This window comes from Lepidochelys olivacea (genome assembly GCF_965140295.1).
Source record: "Lepidochelys olivacea isolate rLepOli2 genome assembly, chromosome: 6".
Classification (NCBI taxonomy): domain Eukaryota; kingdom Metazoa; phylum Chordata; order Testudines; family Cheloniidae; genus Lepidochelys; species Lepidochelys olivacea.
The window spans coordinates 24,267,527-24,292,224 of NC_140416.1; the positions used below are offsets into that span (position 1 = coordinate 24,267,527).

The 24,698-nt window shown below is 48.9% G+C and overlaps 1 protein-coding gene across 1 annotated transcript in view; it reads right to left on the minus strand.

The window, feature by feature from the left end:
• The window catches only part of PTPRJ (protein tyrosine phosphatase receptor type J), a 137,382-nt gene that overhangs the window by 18,737 nt on the left and 93,947 nt on the right, over positions 1-24,698 (minus strand). The window contains exons 9-14 of the mRNA XM_084630226.1: positions 18,136-18,420; positions 16,735-17,007; positions 16,095-16,226; positions 12,360-12,573; positions 12,087-12,211; positions 508-595 (exon numbers count right to left, since the gene is read on the minus strand). Of these exons, the coding sequence (XP_084486352.1) occupies positions 508-595; positions 12,087-12,211; positions 12,360-12,573; positions 16,095-16,226; positions 16,735-17,007; positions 18,136-18,420 (1,117 nt within the window). The remainder of the gene's footprint in view (positions 1-507; positions 596-12,086; positions 12,212-12,359; positions 12,574-16,094; positions 16,227-16,734; positions 17,008-18,135; positions 18,421-24,698) is intronic.

Genomic DNA, 24,698 nt, shown 5'->3' on the forward strand with positions numbered 1-24,698 from the left:
TCTTGCCATACTCTAACTGTCCCTGTGCACCCTGCTGACACATGCTAACAGTACCTTAATGTGCTGTGATCTATTCTGCTTTGAAAAAATAGCTCAGCATTAACACATTGAAGTACTAATTACAAATGTGCTATGGAGCACTATAGTCTAATTCTGATCTGAATTACACAAATATCAAAGTAAATCTGAATTTACACCAGTGGAACAGAGCAGAATTTGGCTCAGTGATACACTGTCATGATGAAGACTTTGTTTCCACAACAAAATCATCTAAGTGAGTTTGAATGATCTACTTTGAATTATTGTGATATAAATAAATATTTTGTATCTATAGAGCTTATTTTAAAACATTGCTTTTAAAGTATATGAAACAGGAATAGCGCTGGCTTCTGCCTCATTATGAAAAGCATTATAGAAGGGCTAGGTATTTATTATTATTTTTATTGTAATGGTGAAATAATGTGGTGCTCTTTTCAGAAGTGAATGTAACAGTTAACATGGATTTACCTTCTCCGTCTCCAGAAAATGAATCCCACTACAGCAGCTATAACCACAGCACCCAAAATACATCCAACAACAGCTCCAGTGATGACACCTTACGGGAGGATAAAAACAGAAACTTTTCATGAATTATCTATCAAATCAACAATGATCCAACATATCAACAGGCTACAAAGGACGCTAATGTGAATTTCTAATATCAAGAAACAAGAAAAGGATATGGTTAAAGATTTTACAAAAATAAAATGAGTTATCCAATGCTGTTTACAGACTCATAAGCAATAATACTCATTGATTTTTACCCCCACTTCAGTTAACAATAATTAACTATTAGGAAGTGTGACAGGGTTGGGCCAGATGGCTGTAGAAGAGTAATAGAAGGCAGATATATTAGCCCCAGGCTAAATAGGTCCCTTTTCCCTGAGTAAGGTAACAGGGAAGGTTTTTGTTTTTTTTTTTTTTTGAAACAGAAAGAAAGTTTATTGGTAACGCTTACAAAATTACCAAAGGAAACAAAACAACTATGCAACAAAACAACGCAATCAGAAGGTATAACACAGCAGCCTTCAGGAGGGAGAAGTGTTCAGGCTAGCCTGGGCCCAGAGCGGGGGGGCTTCCTCGACACTCGTGGTCTTCCACCCTCCTGAGTTACCTGGTGGCCTAGAGCGGGGGGGCTTCCTCGACACTCGTGGTCTTCCACCCCCTCGAGTTACCCAGTGCCGCGCCCAGTGTCACCGATCCTCCCTCTCCTGAGAGTGCCCGGTAAGATGGGCACGGCTGCGGGGTGGGCGGTTTGGGGGGGGTAGACACCCATGTATTATAGGACCCCTCCTAGATGACAGGAATGATGGTATCCACAGCGGCAACGGCTGGGGCTGGCGTCTCTCGCTCTTCCCCTCAATCAAAGGGTCAGACGGAGGGAACCGGACGGGGTCACCGAGCAGAGAACCCCAGACAGCGCCCACCGCTCCTCGAAGGCTTCAAGGGAGTCAGTGGACGCCGCCCAGAGGAACTCCGCCCGGACACGTGAATGTACTGAGGATCGGAAAACGGCCCCACAATCGCAGGACGTTTCATGGGCCAACCTCCTCTCTCTGGTTTTATAAATGGCTGTTTTAGCCAAAGCTAGGAGGAGGTTGACCAGAAGATCCCGCGACTTTGTGGGGTCACGGATGGGAAGTGTATAGATAAAAAGGTGGGGGGAAAAATGAAGCCAGAAGCGTAATAGAATATTTGTGAGGAGCCGGAAAAGGGGCTGCAATCTGGCACACTCTAAATACACGTGCGCCAGGGTTTCCCTCACATTACAGAAAGGACAAGTGTCCGGAATGGGGGTAAACCGTGTCAAAAACACGCCCGTGCTCACAGCTCCATGAAGGAGCCGCCAACTGATGTCCCCGACGGGCCTTGGGACCAAGGTGGAATACAGGCTGGCCCACCGAGGTTGCTCACCCTCCAAAGGTGGCAGGAGATCCCGCCACTTTGTATCGGGGCGGGACACCAGGGTGTGGGCGTGAAGGGTGTGAAGTGTAAGTGTATATAAGTATTTCTGTGGTGCAATTTGAAAGCTAACCGGCTGCAGTTCGTGCAGCCGGCTTGCAGTGAAAGGGTGAGGGGTTTGTTGGGATCTACGGGGTAGGGGCCCGATGGAAAGGTCCGGTGGGCCTGGGGTAAGGGATGGGCGGGGTGCGCCCTCGCACAAGGCTCGGCTAACATAAGCCCGAGCAGCGGGGGTCAAGGCGGCCTTCACCTCCTGAAGTACGCGCCGGGGGGTACGGAGGCTGGAGAGCCCCATGCGCCGAGCGAGCGTCAGGGGATCCAGCCAGTCTCTCCGGTCGTAGTCCAGGAGGTCTCCGACCCTCGTGACTTCCGCCAGGACCAACCTCTGGCACACCGAGCGGGACTCCGCCACCTGCACACGGAGCTGGGGGTTGTGTAGCAGGGGCTCCGTGAGGAGATCTGCTCCCACGGTGGCCGCCACGGACCTGGTTGTTAGAAACAGTTTCCAGGTCCGGAGGAGGTCCTGGTAGAAGACCGGCAGTCCGGAGAGGTCTCGCGGAAAACCCCTCGGAGAAAGATAAAAGAGCTGCTGGTCATATCGAAGCCCTTAGAAACGGCGCAGGAAGGCGTGCGCCAGTATGCTCCACGCCGAACTATGTGCACTATAAAAGAGCCTCTGCAGGGCCTGGAGGCGGAAAACGCGGACCTGAGTGTACAGACACTTCAGGCCCTGCCCTCCTTCCTTCAGGGGTAAATGAAGAACTCCAACAGGGGCCCAGTGCATTCCTGACCAGAAGAACTCTAGAATCAATCTCCGGAGGTGGGTCAGGAAACCCGGGGCCGGGGCCAGGGTGTTGAGCCGGTACCAGAGCGTGGACAGGACTAGTTGGTTAAGCACCAGTGCTCTCCCTCGGAGGGAGAGACATCGGAGTAGCCTCGTCCATCTCCGGATCCGCTCTATCACCCCGCCCTCTAAATTTTGCCAGTTCTCCGGCGGGGAAGGATGCGTGGCGGAAAGGTAAACGCCGAGATAGAGCAGTGGACCCGCACTCCACCGGATGGTCTGAAGTGCGGGTGGGAGGGAGCTCACCTGCCGCCAGTCCCCCACCGCCAAGCCAGAGCTCTTGACCCAGTTGACTCGGGCAGAGGAGGCTGCCGAATAGATGGCTTGGCATGCCTCCACTCGCGCCAAGTCGCCCGGGTCCTGGACCATGAGGAGTACGTCATCGGCATACGCCGACAGGACCAGCCGTAGCTCTGGCTCCCGCAGCACCAACTCTGTCATCCTCCTGCGGAGGAGACAGAGGAAAGGCTCGATCGCCAGAGCGTACAACTGGCCCGAGAGGGGGCACCCCTGCCGCACTCCTCGCCCGAAGCTGACCGGTTCAGTCAGGGTCCAGTTGAGCCTAACCAAACACTCAGCGGAGGCATACAGCACCCGAAGAAAACTCACAAACTGAGGTCCAAATCCAAACGCCTGCAGAGTGTTCAGGAGGTACCCATGGTCTACTCTATCGAACGCCTTCTCCTGATCAAGAGACAGGAGGGCGAACGATAGACCATCTCTCCGCCTGAGTCCCAAAAGGTCTCGGACTAGAAAGAGGTTGTCGAAAATGCTGCGACCCGGGACAGTATAGGTCTGGTCTGGGTGGACCACGTCCGCCATCACGGACCCTAGCCGCAGCGAGATTGCTTTCGCTACGATTTTGTAATCCGTGCTAAGGAGTGAGACGGGACGCCAGTTTCGTAGATCGCGGAGGTCCCCCTTCTTCGGCAGCAAAGCGAGCACCGCTCGCCTGCATGACAGAGGGAGGACCCCGCTCTGCAAGGACTCAGCCCAGACGGTGACTAGGTCTGGGCCGAGAATGTCCCAGAACGCGCGGTAAAACTCCACGGTCAGCCCGTCCATGCCCGGAGATTTATTGGTGGGCATGCGACGGAGGGCTTCCGAGAACTCGGCCAGGGTGAGAGGCAGCTCTAGTCGGTCTCGGTCGCCCACGCTGACCGTGCGGAGTTCCTCCCAGAGCACCTCGCAAGCGTCAGGATCGGTCGGGTCCGGGGAGAAAAGGCTTGTGTACAAGTCACGGGCCCTCCCACACATCTCCTCCGGATCCGTGAGGGGGGTGCCGTCTTCCGCAAGAAGGCAGGTGACGTGTTTCTTGGCCCCCCTCATTTTCTCCAGGGCATAGAAGAAGTGGGAGCCGCGGTCCATCTCCCAAAGGAGGCGGATGCGGGACCGAACGAAGGCACCTCGGGCCCGGTGGTCCTCAAGGGCCCGGAGCTCCTCCCGCTTCTCCCGGCACGCTCCACAGAGGGACGGGTCCTCGGGATCGGCGGCCAGGTGCCTCTCCATCTCTAAGACCTCCCGTTCCAGCTGCTCTATCGCCGCATTTCGCCGTCGGCTGGAGCCCCGGGTGTAGTCACGGCAGAAGAGCTTGGCGCGCACCTTCCCGAGATCCCACCATCGCCGCACTGAGGGAAAGGCATGCCACTGCTCTCGCCAGGCCAGCCAAAACTCCCGGAAGGACATCACAAAGCTCTCGTCCTCCAACAGGCTGTTATTAAAGTGCCAATAGGCCGGCCCCGGTCTCTCTGCACGGAGGGAGACTGTTACAGTGACTAAATGATGATCGGAGAATGGGGCCGGCCGAATGGCGGAGGAGCGGGCCTGTGAAAGATGGAAACGGGATAAGTAAATACGGTCCAACCGAGAGTGGTGTGACCGATGGGCCTCCACCCGGACAAAGGTGAACGTGGAGGTGTCAGCTGGGTGATGGTCACGCCAGACGTCCACTAGGGAGCAATGATCAACTATCCCTTGGAGAATATTCGCAGCGGCCGGACTCGGTTCGGCCCCTGAGCGGTCCCGTTCCTCGAGGGTGGTGTTAAAGTCCCCTCCCAGGACCAGGCACTCGTGTGAATCCAGGGTGCCGAGAAAGTCGGACACCTGCTGATAAAATTGTGGCCGCCTGGAGCTCATTTGCGGGGCATAGATGTTAACAAGATTAACCACAAGCCCCTCCATACGGACTCGAAGGTGCAGCACGTGGCCCGGCACGGCCTCATTGACCCCTAGCACCTCAGGCCGTAGGTTGGGGGAGAACAGGGTTGCCACTCCAGCCTGCCAGGTCACAAAATGGCTAAAGTATACCCCGTCCCCCCACTCCAGCCGCCACCTGTCCTCGGCGGCTGGGTCCGTATGGGTCTCCTGCAGGAAAACTACAGAGTACCTCCCTTCCCGAAGGTAAGAGAGCACCTGGGACCTGCGGAGAGCCATCCTACAGCCCCTGGTATTCAGGGTCGCAATAATAAGAGGCGTCATGCGGAGGGCTGGGGGGGTGGGGGCCTCGTATTGGCGGGGGGGTTCAGGGCCCCCGGCGGGTTGCACAGCAACCCATGACCCATCCCGTGGGTGAGTAGATCGCGTCGGAAGCTGCGGGCTCGCTCGTAGGCCGCAGCACCGCGCTTTCCTTGCCCCCTGCCCTCCTTTATAAGGGCCCTTGTGGCCTGGAGGATTTGATCAAAGTCCCCCCATAGCTGAAGAGCCAGCTGTGCCCTATTGCGGGTGCCATGGGTGTGCTCCAGGAACTTCCGTAGCGCATGCCGCAGCTCATGGGTGGGGGGGGGTTACAATTCCCGAGGTATTCCCTGATGGGCCTCTTATTACAGCCTCGTGGTCCGCTAAGGCAGGTAGACAGGGTGCGGACCACCGACGGGGCGTCTGACAGGCTGGGATTATTAAATTCATTTCACGCCTTGGGGTGGAGGGGGATGGCAGGGGAAAAATTGCCACTCCTAATGGGTCGCGGCTAGAAAGTGCAAAGACTGCTCCCTGGGGGGAATCTGCAAAAGGCGGAAAGGAAATAACCCCAGGGGCGGCATTAACATTACAGGAGGAGGGACCTTGGGCAGGGGTGGGGGCAGGGGCAGGGGTAAGGCTCTGGGGTGCAGGAGGCAAGCAGCTAAAGGAAAGTGCCTCCTGAGCAGAGTCAAGGGTTAAGGGGTAAGGGAGGGGGCTCCCAATAATGCTAGGTGCTGGCTCCATGGTGGTCTTAGCTGCCATGGCATCAGGTGGTGGACCGCCTTCTGCAGGGTGCTCACCCGGGAAGGCAATTAGGGGGAGGGAGCATGGGGAAAGGGAGGCTGGGGTAAGGCTGCCCAGCTCGAGGCCAGCCGGCAGCAGATCATCCCCTCCCTGGGTGACCGGGGTCAAATCTAGGGCCTCAATCTCCGCATACACGGGGGAGAGGCCAACTCCTGCCACCCCGGGGGCCTCTCCTCTAGGGCCCACCTCAACGGCCGCCTCGGGGTCCGCAGGGGGTTCGGGTAGCGTCCAGGCAGAAGGGGCGTCCTCAGAAGTCTCGGAGGGGAGGGTCTCCCGTGGAGGGGGGATTCTGCCCTCCAATGCCAGTCCGTCTTCCCCTCCCGACACCAGCGGATGGACCTCGCTCGCGGCCATGGCGGGAGGCTCGATAGCAGTGCCTCCTTTCCTGGTCTTCCGGGGGGCTTCCGCGTCGGGTGGATGCAGCGGAGCTCGAGCCTTCCGCTTGCCTCGCTTCCCCTGGACTAGGGTCCAGCCCTCCATAGCGTCATCTGGGGGCTGGTTAGCAGGGGTCGTGTTGGGGGGCGGAGGCGATGGTTTAGGGGTTTGGGGAGGTAGCGGTGGGGCAACATGAGGGGCGGGGGCTTCTCCTTGGGGAGGGCCCTCTCCTATACCTGATAATATCCTTGCCACACCCTCCTCCATGGGCTCTGTTGGGTTGGTACTAGCAAGGGTGGAAACCCCTCGCTCGCCCAGGCATTGTAGGGAAGGTATCTCTTGGGCCCGGACGGGAGCAGCGATGGGTCGAGTAGGAGGAGGGTTGGTTTCAGGTGCTGGGCAGCCAGGGGCGTCGTCAGCGACGGGGCCGATGTCCTGCCAGGTCTCGGGGGTTTCGGGTGCCCCTCCCCCCCGGGCCAAAGGGCAGTCTCTGCGGACATGCCCCGCTGAACGGCAGAGGTAGCACCGGGCCTCTCCGGTAGAATAAAAGACCTGATAGCGGGCTCCCTGGTAGGGGATTAGAAAGGACCCCTCAAGCGCCTCTTCGTCACGCGCCCCTGCCGGTGGTAGAAGCTGCACTTGCCGGCGGAACGAAAAAATGTGACGGAGGGTGGGGTCCTTGCAGCCCAACGGGAGAGGGCTGATGACAGAGACAAGTTTCCCCAGGGTGGAAAGAGCGGGTAACAGGGCAGCATTGGGTAAGAAGGGAGGAACGGAGGTAAGGACGAGGCGAACGCCCAGGTCTTCCAACGGTTCTAGGGGGACAAACACCCCCCCACCGTCAGGCCCCTCTCTACCGCCTCCTGGGCGGCATCCTCCGAGGCTAAGAAGAAAACGACCTTCCCATACATCTTGGAGGCCGCCACAATAGCCGTGGGTCCTACCACCTTCGCCAACGCCTGCACGTATGTCTCCACGTGGGGCGAGGCGGGCACCAGGAGGCAACGGACGCCGTGCTTCCTGGTCAAGGCGGGGAAAGGGCCTCGGCCGCTGGTGATGGTGGCGGAGGCGGGGGGGGCGAGATGACGAGGCAGCAGGCAGGGGGGAGCCCGCTGCCGCCCGGGCATACGTCCTGGGGGCCGGGGGAGGAACATTCGCAGAGCTGGTGGAGGGAAACGCAGGGAGGGGCGCCACGGTTGATGACGAGGCCACAGCAGTGGGGGCAGCCCCTGCCATAGAGGGCTCAGTGGTTTTAGCGGGGCCCTTTCCTTTCCACCCGCCCTGGCCCTTCCGGCGAACTGGGGGGGGTTTCCTAGAATCTGGGTGGGCGGTGGGTGCAGCAGCAGCAGCAATCACCCTGGTGCCTCCTGCTACCGGTGCCCAGCAGGGTGGGTGGCAAGTATCTTAACAATAGTGGTAGGGGGGGGACCTTGGGGGTCGGGCAGGGGTGGTGGTGGGGGAGGGACAACTAAATTTGTTGAAGCAGTCTCGCCCCTCTCGTTCCCCACCATTGTGAGCAGGGAGAGACAGGGAGACACCGGAAGGAGGAGGGGAGAAACGGAGTAGCCCCTCCTTCCACTAGGCTGCGGGCGGGGAGGGGAAGAATGCCGAGAGAATTAGACTGGGGGAGGGGGGGAAAAAACAAAATCGGGGTCCGGTAATAGGGGCAAGCTGTGGGATAAGCAATCCGGGGGGGGGGGTGCAGACCCACATACGTTTGTCCAAAGAGTCTCGGTTGGTCGGCTGTTATGTCTGGTCCGGAAGGCAAAGTTCAAAGCGAACAGCTGGATCCGAAGGGAGATGGCAGGTTGCCAGCAGGGACAGACGGCGGGGGGGCCGTGACAGTTGTAATAACAATGGGGGGGTAGGGGCACCGATGGATCGGGGGTGGGGGTCTCCACACCACACCCTCTGTGCCGCCACAAATGCAAGTAATCACAGTCAAACTCCCCCCCACGAGAGTATAATTCAGAAAATTACTCAGTCTTACGGCCCCCTTCACGATGATTTATAGCTCTCTTGAATTATTTCTTCTGTCTGCTGAAATCTTCTTCTCCGGCTGTGTTGGCTGTGTTCCAAGGCTTCCGGCATGTTAAGAATGTTGTAAAGTCTGAGCTGCTGGCAAAACGGCTGGGTCTGGGGGTTTCCACTCCTGCCTCCGGACAGCAAATCGGCAATCTTCCCCCCCCTCCTCCGGGGGCTCAGCTGAGGCAAATAGCTGCGCCCGAAAGCAGGCGTGGGGGGGGGCGGGTGCTGGCGAAGGACGTAGACGGGAAAAAAAAAACAAAGAATCAAGAAAAAACAAAAAAGTGTCTGGCCCGGTCGGGGGGGGACTAAGGCAGGTGCAAAAAGTAAGAAAAATCTGGGCCAGGGGGCTTTAGGAAAGAACAGAAAGCAGATAGCTGAGGAGCAAGCAAAAGACGTTCCGTTTCCCAACAGGGAAGGTTCCAGAACAATCAGGAACCTTCTGGAGATAATTAAGACAGGCTGATTAGAACATCTGCAGCCAATCAAGAAACTGTTAGAATCAATTAAGGCAGGCTAATCAGGGCACCTGGGTTTTAAAAAGGAGCTCACTTCAGTTTGTGGTGGGCGTGTGAGGAGCTGGGAGCAAGAGGCACTAGGAGCTGAGAGTGAGAATGCGGACTGTTGGAGGACTGAGGTGTACAAGCATTATCAGACGCCATGAGGAAGGTCCTATGGTGAGGATAAAGAAGGTGTTGGTAGGAGGCCATGGGGAAGTGGCCCAGGGAGTTGTAGCTGTCGCACAGCTGTTCCAGGAGGCACTCTAGACAGCTGCATTCCACAGGGCCCTGGGCTGGAACCCGGAATAGAGGGCGGGCCCGGGTTCCCCCCAAACCTCCCAACTCCTGGTCAGACACAGGAGGAGTCGACCTGAGCTGTGGATTCAGAAAAACGGCCAAGCTGAGGGCTGCCGTGAAGCTCCAAGGCGAGCAAATCCGCCAATAAGCACAAGACCCACCAAGGTAGAGCACGAACTTTGTCACAGAAGATACTGTATTCAGAGTGAATAGATGGTGTAAAACAATCAAGGGACAGATTGTCAGCTGGTGTTAGCTGCCATAGTTTCATCCATTTTCCTCAAGTTTTATTAAATCACACACAATTTTCAGAAAGGTGGCTCCATTTTTGTACCTGGATTTTGATTGCAAGGGACAGCCTGAGAAGTTGCATTTTGAGCTATCCAACTCAGGGAGCAAATCAGATAGTTTGAGATGCATCTATTTAAATCTGAACCTGCAATTCATTTCACAAACTGTGCCCAGTAAGAGGAAGGAGAGGTCTCAGCTTAGATGAAAGTATATTCAAGTGTCATATAAGAAAGTATCAAAGTGAAAAGTATGAACCATTAACAATTTAGATTTCTGCTATCTACAGTAAATTTCACAAGCAAAGGACACCCGTATGAAATGAGCTGACCTATAATGTCTGATTGAATAAAAACTTGGAATTTCTGCATCATCGCTCAACTAAGATTATAGTAGTTTTCTAATGGACATTGGAAACCAAGGGCTTGTCTACACTGGCAATTTACAGCGCTGCAGCTTTCTCGCTCGGGGGGGGAACCCTCCCCGAGCGCAGCAAGTTTCAACGCTGTAAAGCGCCAGTGTAGACAGAGCGCCCGCTGGGAGCGACGCCCTAGTGACTCGCACAGAGGCCATATTTTCAAAGGTATTTAGGCGCCTAAAGACAGATAGGCATCTATCCCACTGATGCAATTTTGAAAAATACCACTGTGACACTACACCCCATACTCTTCATAGAGATATTAGTATATGATATAACATAATCATCATGTATTTTATGCAGGATAGGTCATGAGTGAGATCATTGAAAAGGTTATAATTTACTGAATATGATTATCTTATTTGTATGCACGTATCATTTTCGTATCTGAAGTTAGGAATATTGACTATGTAGCTGTATTACAAATTGTGTTTACACACGGGGAACACCCACTAGACAAAAGGCTCTCAGTCTCCATGGCTGGCTGGAAAGGGCCCATTCAGGTTAATGAGCCATTAGGAGAGAACAATAGACCTTAGAAAAAGATTATTGCCCACCTGTGGGGAGGGGGCTTCCTCAGGATGCTACAGACAGCATCCAACTCATGGCTGCTGTAACACTACAGGGACATGTAACCTGGTGTTGGACTCCATCTTGGATACCAGTGTTTTCCCGCTGACTGGAGTGGGAACCAAGCTTTGAAACAAAGGGTTCCCGCCATATGCAAAGGCTATTTAAGACAGGGAAGTGACATCACTGTGGTTCTTCACTGACTCCCCTCCCAAAGACACTGCTGGAAAAACCTGAGGAACAAAGACTGAACTGGGGGGAGGGGGGAAGAAGTGCTGGACCCCGGCTAAAGGGATTTTTAGCCTGTGAATGGAACACCTGGGGTTTCTAAGCTGTAAGCCTGAACAGCTTGCCCCTTAAGAACTTGCAGCCTGCTGGTATCATCATTTAGGATGAGAATTTGCTAGTCATATCCAATCTATGTAGTATATTAAGCTTAGTTTGCATGTTTTGTTTATTTACTAGGTAATCTGCTTTGATCTGATTGCTATCCCTTAAAATCACTTAAAATCTATCTTTTGAGGTTAATACACTAGTTTTTGCTTGTCTAAAACCAGTGTATGTGGAAATCATAACTTGGGGCAGAAAGCTGTTGTGTATATTCCTCTCCGCATTGAAGGAGGGAATGAATTTCATGAGCTTATGCTGTACAGTTCCCTGTGCAGTGCAAGATGGTATAATTTTGGGTTTACACTCCAGAGGGGGTGTGTGCCTGAGCAGCTTGGAATTTCCTTAGCTGAAGCTTTCCCATACAGAGCTGATCACAGCATGTGCTCGAGAGCTTGTCACAGCAATACAGTGTAAAGGGAGCCCAGGCTGGTGGGTCAGGCTGGCTCAGTGGTATCCCAGTTCCAGGTGGCATCCATCACACCCCCTATGTACCTATCTGGATCTTTAGGCACTTAAACACATCTGAAAATCTGGCCTAGAGACACAGGAAGTCTGTGACAGAGCAAGGAATTGAACTTGGGACTCTGAAGTCCCCAGCTAGCACCCTACCCACCGGCCCATCCTTCCTCTCTGTAGCTGTGAAACACCTTTAAGTGATGCCAATATCAAGTGTTGATAAGGAACAGCAGTAAGAATGGAGCTAAACAAGAAATACTGGGATTATAGGAGCATGATTCCACCATTTCTTTTCTACATGTCAATCTCTAATTTACAGAGAGTGCAAAAACACAGTAATTGCAATCTCTACTTTACTTATCTCTCAGAGTCTTCTTGTCTCAGCAGCTTTCCACTCTCATTTTAGTATACCATGTTTTGGGCTTGTTTTGTCATTTTTAATGTTACTGTAAGGGATTATGTAATATATGCATACAAGAGAGTTTTCGTAGAACTGCTCAGTGGTAAATCTACAGACCAACTACATTACAAAATTACAGATAAACAGACCCAAGCCTCCTTTCATTGAAGTCAATGTGTGTTTTGCCAAGAATTGAAATGAGAACACAGTTGGGCCCAATATATGCAAAACATGCAATGCAACATTTTATGTTAGCTTTACCTGGATCCTGGGGTAACGTAATTGCCTGAGAATAAGGTGTAAATGATACATAGCTTCTCTCTTCAACAATACGTCCACCATCACTACTGTTAAATTCAATTTTAGTGAAACCTGCAACACTTGCCCTGATGAGAGGAAGGGAAAATGAAATAGTCACATTAGATGACATTAACAATCTAAGCCTGACAAGCAGTATTTATGATCTGGTGATCCAATTATTACTTAAATTTCAATTGTATACAAGGAAATTACAACAAACAACAAGATAAATACCGGTATGAACCAAGTGGTTCCAGCGGTGCATTGTAATAGCCACACGATGTGGCTGTATTTCCTACTTCCATTACGTATGGCGAACTATCTGAACGGGAGGAAAAGGCTCTCTTTTGTGTAGCGTTTATGACAAACGTTACATAAGTGTTTGTTTTCTTTTCCTGGAAGTCGTTGTATGTATAACTCAAACTGCTATTTGGAGGTTCAATGCCTTCTGAAAAAACAAATATACAACAGACATAAACTAATGTTTTTGTAAAATTGTATTTTAAAATACAGTGACTGGCTCAAGGGCAATAATAGTAAAGAAAATAACTAACGGTTATGACTATTCCAGCAAATGTGGAATATTGCCTGAAATTAAAGGCTGAGGGCAATATGGACAATCTCAGATACTCTTCACTGTAGAACAATTTATTTATTTTGCCCCCAGAGAATGTCACTGTTTTAATAACCTTTTGGTTTAAATTTTTTAAGTATGCTGAAGACTGAATATACAAACAATTTCTCTGCAGAAAACTACCTGCGCTGAAAGTCTTCTGTACTGAAACTACACTGCACACTGCTGAAAGTCCTGCTCGGACAGTCTTCACTAGACAAATCAGATCATGTTAGAACCTGACTTTGAGGAGCCGCATTAACTAACACAGCTTTGCAGTCAGTGTAGATGGGACAAGTCGTGTTTAACCATGATCAGTTGACACGTACAGGTTTATCACAGCCAGCTGACAAGATGTTTAACACAACTTGCCTGTCACTGAGTGACTTTAAGGATGGCCCTTTCAGCGGATATGGATCCACTCCCACATGTGACACATTTACCCGCCTCTCCAGGTGAAGAAAATGAGCAAAGTCACATAACAGGCAGGTTGTGTGGCTAAATTAGGCCTTCTGAGGTGGAGCTAAACCAGAAACTTGTCGAGGATGAAAAGGTGTGAAGGGAGATTCCAGGTAGAAAGCCCTGGGAGTCAGTGCTTGGTAGAGAGCAGGGAGAGACTCAGAGAAGCCCAGGAGAGCATGAGGGGTGAGAGTGAAAAGATGGCAGGCTGGCGTGGGTCTGGATTTTGAAGAAAGAATTCAGACAGATCTTCAGGAAGGAGGGGCTGTGTCCAGCTTGAGACTGAGGTGGAAGACTCTTGTGTTTGTTTTGGTGCTGGAGACCCTGGAAGGGGCGGACTTTTTCTTTAATGACTTAGCCTTTTGCAGTGACGTGGACCCCCAACTACTGCAGGAACCAAACCAGACTCCGAGGGTGGGTAATCTAGACTGAGAGAAGGAGAAACTAAAGCAGCAGCTAGACCAAAGCCAGACCTGGTAGGCCATGCTACTACATCATTCCTGCCTCCACTAGCTGCAAAGCTGTGCTTAATACTGAGTCAGAACATGACCTTGAGGAGTTGAGTTAACAAATTGGATCCAATTTGATAATGAAGACAGGCTCTTAGGATGCCAGGATTTAGCGCATAAACCTCAAGAACCTGAGAAATAAGGGCTGCTTTGGCCTCCTCTTCCTGTTGGGAGAGATTAAAAGAACTGGTCGACATAGACCAAATAGGAGTTGTTTGGGAGTCAATAGCTCCTAGTCCAGAAGACTCAGAAGAAATATTTCCTGTGTTGACTGGACTTGTAATTTGGGACATCAGTAATGCTATCAAGCCATGCAATCACTTTAAGTCAAATTGCTTAAAATAATGTTTTAAACATAATTTTTAATCTAATGTTGTAAATTCCCGGGTGAAGGTGGAGTGGGTAATGGTATAAAAACACCTTATATCACAAAACATAAAGCAAGGTTGTCTAAATACATTAGTCTGTTTCTCCCCATCCCTGCCCTATGTTGTTGTCAAGGAGAGAATTCCTGGATTTTGAAGCAGATTATGTTGCTAAACCATGAAAAAATTATGAGGTAACAATGCACTTCAAATCACTTGCTGTCAGAGATGAGTTAATAGCAAATACACAGAGTTAAATGTTCAAAGTGTTATGTGAGGAGGAAGTAGCTGGCCATTGTTAGCGGAATTTGTGCATATCACAGAAGTGAACCATAAAAGTATCGGACTGGAAGGGATCTCGTGAGGTCTTCTAGTCCTGCACTCAAGGCTGCCCTCGTGCATCCCCACTTATTGCTTTTAAAAAATAAACCCCCCTTTTTAAAGGAAATAGCATTAAATTAATATCTAACAAGAGGTTGCAGAAAGGCTAGGGAAGGTTGTTTTGTGAGCAAACTGTAACAGCTAAAAAACCAGTTATGTGCATGCTACAGGAGGAAATTAGGGCTCACTGAAATCATTGCCTTTAATGGTGCAGGATCAGGGCTCAAGGCAGAATAGTTTCTCTGAAACCCTGCTTGCTTTACATTAGAGCAGCTGATGCTGTTTCTGCACTGAAGAGAATGATGAAAAACAGTTACAAATGAATTATATTACAGTCCCAAACAACACAAACCCACCCTAAACTTAGTGTACTAAGATTAGAGACAGTTGAACATTATACAGTTGGAGCATTAAAGTTACACTTTATCAAGGCTGATGAGCCATTTCCTAACATTTTTTCCCCTCACAGTAAAGCATCTGATGCTGACAAATTGGTATTTCCCTTTTCAATTTCCATCAGTCATGACTAGACAAATCTATTTTCTTGCCCAAGTGAACAAACACAATATAGAACCGTGCTTTGCATGTGATTCAGCTTTAAATATTAGTGGTTAGAGGCATCTGAAAAAAATACAAGTATGTTGATAAAACACTGACATTAACAATGTAATTTTGGGGCAGTCAATTAAGGCAAACTGAGGATACCGGAGTACAAGAAGCTATTCAAGTATCACTGATCATGTAATCACTATTGTACAAGAAAGTGTACTTAAAAAAAATATGGAGGGAAGATTTACAAAAGGAAGCTGCTTGGAGATACATACCCATTGTTAAAACAAAAGGCAAGCTGAGGTATCATTATATCTGTTTATTTATATGTCAATAAAATCCTGCCCTGGGGAACCACTTATTTCAGCTGCCTTCATTTGCAGGAATTAAACATATTTTAACCAACAAAGAACAGGCTTGCTGATTTCATGAATTATCACTGTGGTTAACCAAGTAAAATTTTTCTTTGATTTTTGATGTTTTACAGGTAATGTGTTTTATAGCAATTCTCCATAGCAAGCCTTATGGCTTCCTCAGTTTCCCATAGCATGTGATGCTGACAATGTTCATCCTGCCTTTCATCCATAAAATTCCTCCCACCCCGCAATGACAATAGGCAATTATTAGTACAATTGGAAAACAGTGCTTCACCTCCCCCAACTTTCTGACATGTTTGTTGTAATAATCTTTACAGCCTTGAAAAACACCCCAAACTTCAGAAGTTGTTAATTACCAGCCCCTAGAATCATTCTACAAAGAAAAGACACTATTCAATTTTGCAGTTCATGTTATTGGCAAACCAATAAGGAAGCTGATCAGATAGCATAGTGGCAACATTGTGAAAGGCCTATGAACTAGACTAATTCAGGCTAGTCAAGTCTATGAGTGAAATCCTGGCCTATGAAGTCAATGAGAGTTTTGCCATTGACTTTAGTTGAGCCAGAATGTCACTCTATGTTTCTGAACAGCAACTGCAAATATCAGGAGTAATTCTTCCCCTTCCACTTAGTTTAGGATCTAAAAAGTTTGTCCCCAATGGATACACACATGATGTCTGATATAATAATAATACATCTGGGAGCTAACATCTTACCTTTAGCTGTTGTGATTACTATTGCATAGGCCGTTAGCGGTCCATTTTTTGACTCAAACCTATTGACCTCAATTTTAAAGGACTTGTGAGTGACTGACGTAATATTAGGCTCTTCTCCTGGAGCAGGTGGGTCTGTAACAGAGAAATATTAATATTAAATTAGCATCTCAACATGTGGGAAGGAAAAGGTGAATCAAGGAGAAAGATACCTTATGTTGAAATATCTATCTTCTCCAACTACCTAGGAAAAGTTACAAAGAAAGCCCACCATTTTCTCCCATTATTGCAATTTGCACATTGGGCGACATCATATAAACGCACATTACCCAGCACATTTTAATGTCACTTAAAGAAGCATCTTTAAAACCAAGCAAGCCAACAAAGAAATAGTGTCCCATCCATATAAAAATGCTGTAAGGAAATGAAAGTCCGTATCTTTGATCATACTAGTTCTACAGAGTTAATATATATTATATATATATATATATATTCTCACACACAACTTTGAATGAAGATAAAGTCTCTCTCTCATAGCTTGAATATTCACATGTACTGTATAATGCTACACATTTTGCATTTTGTAACTTAGAGTTCTTTTTTTTTTTGGCCCTGTACCCCACACCAAACTTTTTACACTTACCCGTGATACTTGTAACACATGTTCTTTCCACTGGAAGGCTTTCTTTCCCACATGAACAGGTTATAATCCTAACATTGTAGGAGGTAGAATAATTTAAATTTGTTATAGTTGTATCTAGGTTACCAGACCAAACCAGTGTTTCATTGCTCCAGGCATCATTGAATGTATTAATGCTGAAGCCAGTACTGACACCAGCAGGGAGCTCCCACTTTACTGTTAACTTAGGCTCTTTAGTCACTGGTGTACAGTTAAATGAAGACACTGGTGCAGCATCTGCAAAAGAAGAAAACAGCTTAGTGGAACAAACTGGATGGTTATCTTAGGGTGACCAGGTGCCCCAATTTTATAGGGACAGTCCCCATTTTGGGGTCTCTCTCTTATATAGACTCCTATTACCCCCCCCCACCTCTGTCCCGATTTTTCACACTTGCTGTCTGGTCACCTTACATTATCTGTTTAATCCACTTAAGGTCCGCAGGGCAGGAGCCCTGGTTTTCATCTGCCTGTGAAGCACCACGTATGTTTATTGTAATACTGTACATAAGTAATAAATATTATCTAGCACCTATTTCCTTTTATGTTCTCTGCTATTTTTCTATTCCCTCTCATCTCTATACCACATGCCAGTCTTTCTTCCCATGGCGCTATATTCCTTTCTTCTCTGATTTATAGTATACATTTTGCCTTTATTCTCTGACCACTTTTTTCTTTTAACATTCCGAGGTTTAAGAGTTTAGACTGTGTTTAAAAACGCAGGAAAAAGTGCAAAGGAAGAAGCAACTAGCTTGAAAAAAATCTGTCATCCAAAAGGTAAGTGACATTAAATACTTCATGAATGACTGTTCTACAGAAAAAGACTGCTGTTATCCTTACATGGTGGCGCACAAAGATCGTGGGCTAAATTCCACTCTGATGCATACCTTCTGCTACTTCATTGGAGACGATGGATGTGCACAGAGTTAAATTTTATTCCCAAATGTCTTCAAAATATTTTTATTCCAATTCTGAGTTCACATACATTGGTATAAAACCAGTGTAACAATACTGACTTCAGACAGGCAAAGTATAAAATACAAAATAAAATAAAAAACATCAGAAATCTCATATTGCATCCTCTCAGTCCCTTCATTTGTATGTTTTCTATCAATGATCCAGTCCTGCAACACCTTACTTATGCCACCAGTCCTGATGAAAAGCCATGTACTACTTGTGTAAGGACTAGTAATGCTCCAAGATCAGGACTTTTGAATGTAAACCTCAGAAGTAGGAACTGGTCTGCCTACATATTGGTAAGGCACCTAGCACACTTTTGGGTGCTAAATAAGCAAATCAACTGTTTTCTATCCAATACACAAAAAACAAAGCATTTAAATGAAAGAGGCATATATTTTTGTAACTTGCCTGTACAGTTAGTTATGTTTTTTCGGTTTCCTTCTGTTATTTTATCACCTGCTTGTGGAAACACCGTGAATGTATAGGAGGTGCCAGGGTTTAAACTGGTAATTCTAGCCTCAAATGTAGAATTTGTGAGTTGATATGTATTGCTTTTATTAGTTAGAGATCCATTTCCTTCTGAGACTACTATGTAAGTGTACTGAGAAGCAGCAGTGTCATTGTTTTGCCATCTTAAGTTTACTTCTGTTGTGTTGACATTTATAACTTGGAGGTCAAATACTGGACTGGGTCCTATTGAAAGAGAAAGATATAATGGACATTAGTTAATAGCTGTGCAGAAAGATTTCCTGAAAGAAAGATACAACAGCAAAACAATTAGTGTTCTAATTTGTAAATCCTCCCTGCATGTTGCCTAATCCATACTATAAAGCTGAAGTATAAATATACACATTGATTACGATCTTGTTTACAAAATGGCATAAATCAGGAACAACTATTGAAATCAGTGGAATTATAACACTATAAGCAAGAGCAGAAACAAACCTAGAGAATTATTACTATTCACAAAGATACAGATGCAAACAGGTGCTTAGTGAGTGCGACACGGAGCCCCATTTGTGGTTCACTCCTCTTTACCAGCAACGTATGTCACGCCTGACATACTCACTACAGCTAATACACTGTTGTCATAACATGAATCTAAAAGATGTTGTGTAAGTTATTACATACAAAATGATAATACTCTGGTCTCAAAAATCAGTGTGTGGTGTGTACAAAACGTTATAAATATGTGCCAGAATTATACTCTAAAAATGTGCTTGGTAAGCAATGCCTAAACACAATCGGCCCAAGACAAAGGAATGTTTCTTGGCTTATCCGACCAGCCTGGCCGTCAGGCAGAGACAATGAATGTACATTCACATGCAAAGTAAACAAAGCCATCAGGAGGGCATGTGGGGAAAGATTACCACTTTATCTCCACAGAGGATGGAGATTGTACCCCCAGGAAGCCTTCCTGCCTCTCAAAGCAGGGTCAGTGAAATTTGAGAAGATACAAGGAGAGAGAAAAAACCATTTTGGCATCCTTCACCTGAACCAAGCACTCTGAGGTCTGTGAAGGGTCCTGGCCAAAGAGTCTGGTCAGCCATGCTAGAAGAGTGACTGGGTGAAAAACACTTCTTTGAACAAGAGAGTCTGATTTGCTAAATCAGGTTTTACTCTTAGGAGCATATTTTTACTTTTGTTTGCTTGTAACCCTTTCTATCTTTATTCCTCATACTTGGTATCACTTAACCCTTTTGATAAATAAATTTGTTTTACTTTTACTATACACCAATTCTGTGCACTGATTGAAGAGATGGGTGGGTTAATCTCAGTTAAGCTAACAGGCTGCAATATAGACTCTTTAAAGGAGCAACCAAGTTAATGACTTCTGTGACTGTTCCAGGAGAGGGCTGGCACTGCAGAGATGTCTCTGGGGAACTCAGGAGTAGAGGTTTACTGTTTGTTACCTGTCAAGCAAGGTTTGGACTGGCCAGGGGGGACTGGCAGGGGAGGGGGGATATGTGATGGGGCAAGGCCAGATGGCTATAGAAAAGTAGTGGGAGACAGATATATTAGCCCCAGGCTAAACAAATCCCTGTTACCAGGATAAGTAAATGGCAGCTGCTCCAGGTCAATTAAGACACCTGGGGCCAATTAAGATCTTTTCAAAAGGCAGGGAAGATAGCTAGGTTGATTGGGACACCTGAAGCCAATGAGGGGCTGGCTGAAACTAGTTAAAAGCCTCCCAGTTAGTCAGTTGGGCGTGCATGTCAAGAGCTGTAGGAGGAAGCCGTGCTGTTGGAGGAACTGAGCAGTACAAACCATTTCAGGCGCAAGGAAGGAGGCCCTGAGGTAACGGTGAAGTAGATATTGAGGAAGTGGGGGTTGCTGTGAGGAAGTGGCCTAGGAAATTGTACGCATCCTACTTCCAAAAAGCCAGCTACCATAGCTGCTACTATTAGGGTCCCTGGGCTGGAACCCGGAGTAGAGGGTGGGCCCGGGCTCCCCCCCCCCGCCCCAATTAATCACTGAGATTGGGAGACAACAGAGACTGTGCAAGGGAGGATTGCTTCTCCTCACCTCCCTTGCTGGCTTATGATGAAAATGGCTCAGAAGGCTGTGACCCTTGCCTCTAGAGAGAGAAGGGCTACGTGGAGGGTCACAGAGAGCCTCTGAAGCTAGCGAAATCCACCAGGAAGTGCGGGACACAGGGAAACAAGGACAGAGGTTTGTCACAACTGCTGTCAAGCGTTGGATCATCGTTCACAGCGTGGTGGAAGAAAGAGGTTAAAAAAAAACTGCACTGGGTTTTTGGAGATTTTTTTGTTTCATTTTGTGTTTGTTTTGTACCACAATGGAGGAGGTGTTAAGAGCTCTGGTACAAGCCATGGCAGCCCAGCAGGAGGCCACCTGGGTTCAGGCAATGGCACAACAGGAGTGTGTGCGGCTACAGCAGGAAACCAATCAATTATTAATGGGCCAGGTGACCCAAGATTGTGCCCTCTTGCGAGGGGTAGTGGACCAGATGAAGATTCTCACCACCCACGCCCGGGGGTCCGATGGGACGCGAACCCTGAGGGCCACTGGTTGTCTGCCAAAGATGATGTTGGGAGATGTGCTGAGTTGGCCAGCATTCTTGCCCCTTTTTTGTGCGGAGAGGCCCAGAAGGCCTACTTTGACTTGCCTGCCATGGATGCCATTGACTATACCCAGATGAAGGCAGAGATCCTAGCACGATCAGGGGTGACAGCAGCGGTATGGACCCAGAGGTTCCATGAGTGGAAATACCAGGAGAACGAAACCCCAAGGTCCCAGCTATTCGACCTCATACACCTCGCACAGAAGTGATTACAACCCGAGGTGTGCAGCCTGGAGATTTTGGAGACCCTGGTCATGGACCATTACATGCGGGGACTGCCACCAGATCGCCGCAAATGGGTAAGCCAGAACAATCCGTCCATGTCCGATGAGATGCTGGTAGAAAAACGGATGACAGCCAGGGAATTGACCCGACTACCCAAGGAAGGCCCCTTTTGAAGCAAGCACCTGAATCTACAGAGAATTCTTTCCTGGGTATCTGGCTGGTGAATCTTGCCCATATGCTCAGGGTTCAGCTGATCGCCATATTTGGGGTCGGGAAGGAATTTTCCTCCAGCGCAGATTGGAAGAGGTCCTGGAGGTTTTTCGCCATCCTCTGTAGCATGGGTCACTTGCTGGACAATTCTCTGCTCCTTGAAGTCTTTAAACCACGATTTGAGGACTTCAATAGCTCAGACATAGGTGAGAGGTTTTTCGCAGGAGTGGGTGGGTGAGATTCTGTGGTCTGCGTTGTGCAGGAGGTCAGACTAGATGATCATAATGGTCCCTTCTGACCTTAATATCTATGAATCTATGAAAAAAACCCAAACATGGAAGGCTGGGCAGCCAACCCCCCGGGGAGTCCTAGGTGGAAGAAGGGGGCGCCAAAAACCAGCGGGCATCCCAGAAGGAAGGGATTGGCCTGAGTGGGGGGGAACCCTGGGACTAAACCCCCTAACCTCCAGGATAGGGGAGTGATTAGAAGCAATTATAGATGTTATGCATGAGGGGAGTGGGGACACATAGCAGCACAATGTCCCAGCACCGAGGAGCCTATGCAATGTAACCTGGGGGATTGGGAGGTCCCATGCTCCCTTATCCACCTCGCGGGGGTCGCATTAGCCCCCGCATAATTACACCAGGCCAGTGAGGATAAATGGAGCAGAGACTACAGCGCTTGTGGACTCTGGGAGTGCTATCACTCTCATATTGGGTAGGCTGGTAAAAAGTAGTCAGGTGCTACAAGCCAAATGCGTAGCAGTGACATGCGTGCATGGGGCCGTGAGCCATTACCCCACCATCCCGGTGGAGATAGAGGTTCAGGGGAACCCCATTGAGGTGACCGTGGGCATAGTTCCTAAACTCCCATATCCTGTAGTCATTGGGAGGGACTATCCAGGGTTTGATATTTTACTCCCTGCGGAGAGGCTGAAGGGAGGTGGGGACCCTGAGGACAGCGATTCGTCACTGGGGGAATGTCAACCCCCTATGTTTGCTGAGATTTCTCAAGATCTGTTCTCAGCCCCCCGGAAGACAAAAAAAGAGAGGAAGGCAGCGAAGGCCTTGGGAACCTGGATCCTGACCCAGGGCCAGAAGACCGTCCTAGTAGGCAGATGGACACAAGCAGCCAACAGAGAAACTTCCACCACAGAAGGTGAGCCAGAGGCCATGCCCAGCCGTAACAGTAGCGAGCAGTTGGAAGAAGCAGAAGCCGGCCCCTGGGAGCTCAGGCAGGTTAGTCCTGGGAGAGAGACTTTTGGATGAGACCAGGCGGAGGACCCCAGATATGATAACGCCACGAAAGAGGTGGCCGAGATCAATGCGATACCTGTGGATGGGAAGGTCCAGGGTACCGGACCTTACTTTATAGTGAAGAAAGATCTCCTGTACTGCGTGGTGCAAATGCAGGAGCAAGAGATACAACAACTTCTGGGGCCACAAAAACATCAAAAAGCCATACGGAGTCTTGCCCACAGTCACCTGTTTGGAGGGCACTTAGGGGTAGAGAAAACCCAGGCACGGATCCTGAAGAAGTTCTTCTGGCCAGGAGTACACGAAGATGTCCAGCAATACTGCACCTTTTGTTCAGAGTGTCAGTTACATAGCCCTCGCCCGCACTTGCAGGCTCCTTTGATACTTCTTCCAATAACAGAGGTTCCTTTTGAACACATAGCCATGGATCTAGTAGGGCCCGGAGAAAAGACAGCTCGGGGCCACCAACATGTGCTTGTTGTACTGGACTATGCAACCAATTACCCGTAAGCCATTCCCCTACGCAACACACCTTCCAAGACAATAGCTAAGGAGCTAGAACAGATCTTTGCCCGGGTTGGGCTACCCAAGGAGATATTGACTGATCAAGGGATACCTTTCGTGTCCAAGTTGATGAAAGATCTCTGTTCATTGCTCCATGTACAAGCCCTACGGACCACTGTATACCACCTGCAAACAGATGGCCTTGTGGAAAGGTTCAATAGGACCCTCAAGGCCATGATCAGGAAAGTGGTGAGCCGGGATGCGAAAGATTGGGATACCCTATTGCCTTACCTCATGTTCGCCATCTGGGAGGTTCTGCAAGCCTCCACGGGTTTCTCTCCATTCAAACTACTATACAGGCGCCACCCCCGGGGCATATTGGATATAGCTAGAGAAGCCTGGGAAGCGGAGCCAAATCCTGGAAGGAACATTGAGCATGTACTGCAGATGAGAGATTGGATAGCCTGAGTTACGCCCATTGTACGGGAACACTTGGAGAGAGCACAGGAGACCCAATGAACCCATTATAACCACCAAGAAAGGCTTCGACGGTTCCAACCAGGGGATCGGGTGATGGTACTGGTGCCCACAGCAGAAAGTAAACTGTTGGCCCAGTGGCAGGGACCCTACAAAGTGATTGAAGCCGTGGGAGAGGTGAACTATAAGGTGCAGCAGCCAGGCCACCAGAAACCAGAGCAAATTTACCACACCAATCTTCTGAAACCTTGGCACGATAGAGAGGCATGCTTAATCACCCAGGAGACCCTTCCCCAGGAGGATAATTTATATGAGCAAGTGAGGATATCACCCGACTTGATGCCAATCCAAAAGATCGAGGCAGCCAACATGATTAATTGTAACCAAGATGTGTTCTCTACAAAATCGGGGCGGACAACTGAAACCTATCACTATATCCGCACGATCCTCGGAGCCAAAGTAACACCGAGACCCTACCAAATCCCAGCAGCCAAAAGAGAAGAAATCAAGGCTGAAGTAAAGAAAATGTTAGGATTAGGTGTTACTGAAGAATCTTACAGTCAGTGGTCCAGTCCAATCGTTCTAGTCCCTAAACCTTACGGTACCAGGAGATTCTGTAATGACTTTTGCCGACTGAATGAAGTATCCCAATTCGATGCATACCCCATACCATGCATCGATGAACTGGTTGACTGGCTGGGTAGTGCCCGATTATTGACTACACTGGATCTGACAGAAGGGTACTGGTAGATTCCCCGACCAAAGAAGCTGAAGCTGAAGCTAAAGAAAAGACAGAGTTCTTTACCCCAGACAGGCTATTCCAGTCCTCCCTTTTGGGCTACATGGGGCCCCAGCCACATTCCAATGCCTCATTGATAAGCTGCTGTGCCCCCATACTAGTTATGCAGCCGCATACCTAGATGATGTCATCATCCATACGCCAGACTGGGGAACCCACTTGGAGAAAGTTGAGGCAGTACTGCGCACCTTAAGGTGGGCTGGCCTCACTGCTAATCCCGCTAAATGTGCCACAGGGCTAGCAGAGGCTAGGTACCTGGGATATATTGTAGGAACGGGCATAGTGAAGCCCCAAACGAATAAGCTAGAGGCGATTCAAAACTGGCCCCGGCCGACCTGAAAGAAGCAGGTCTGCGCATTCCTACGCATGGTAGGCTACTACCAACATTTTATTCTCCGTTTTGCCACTAGGGCAA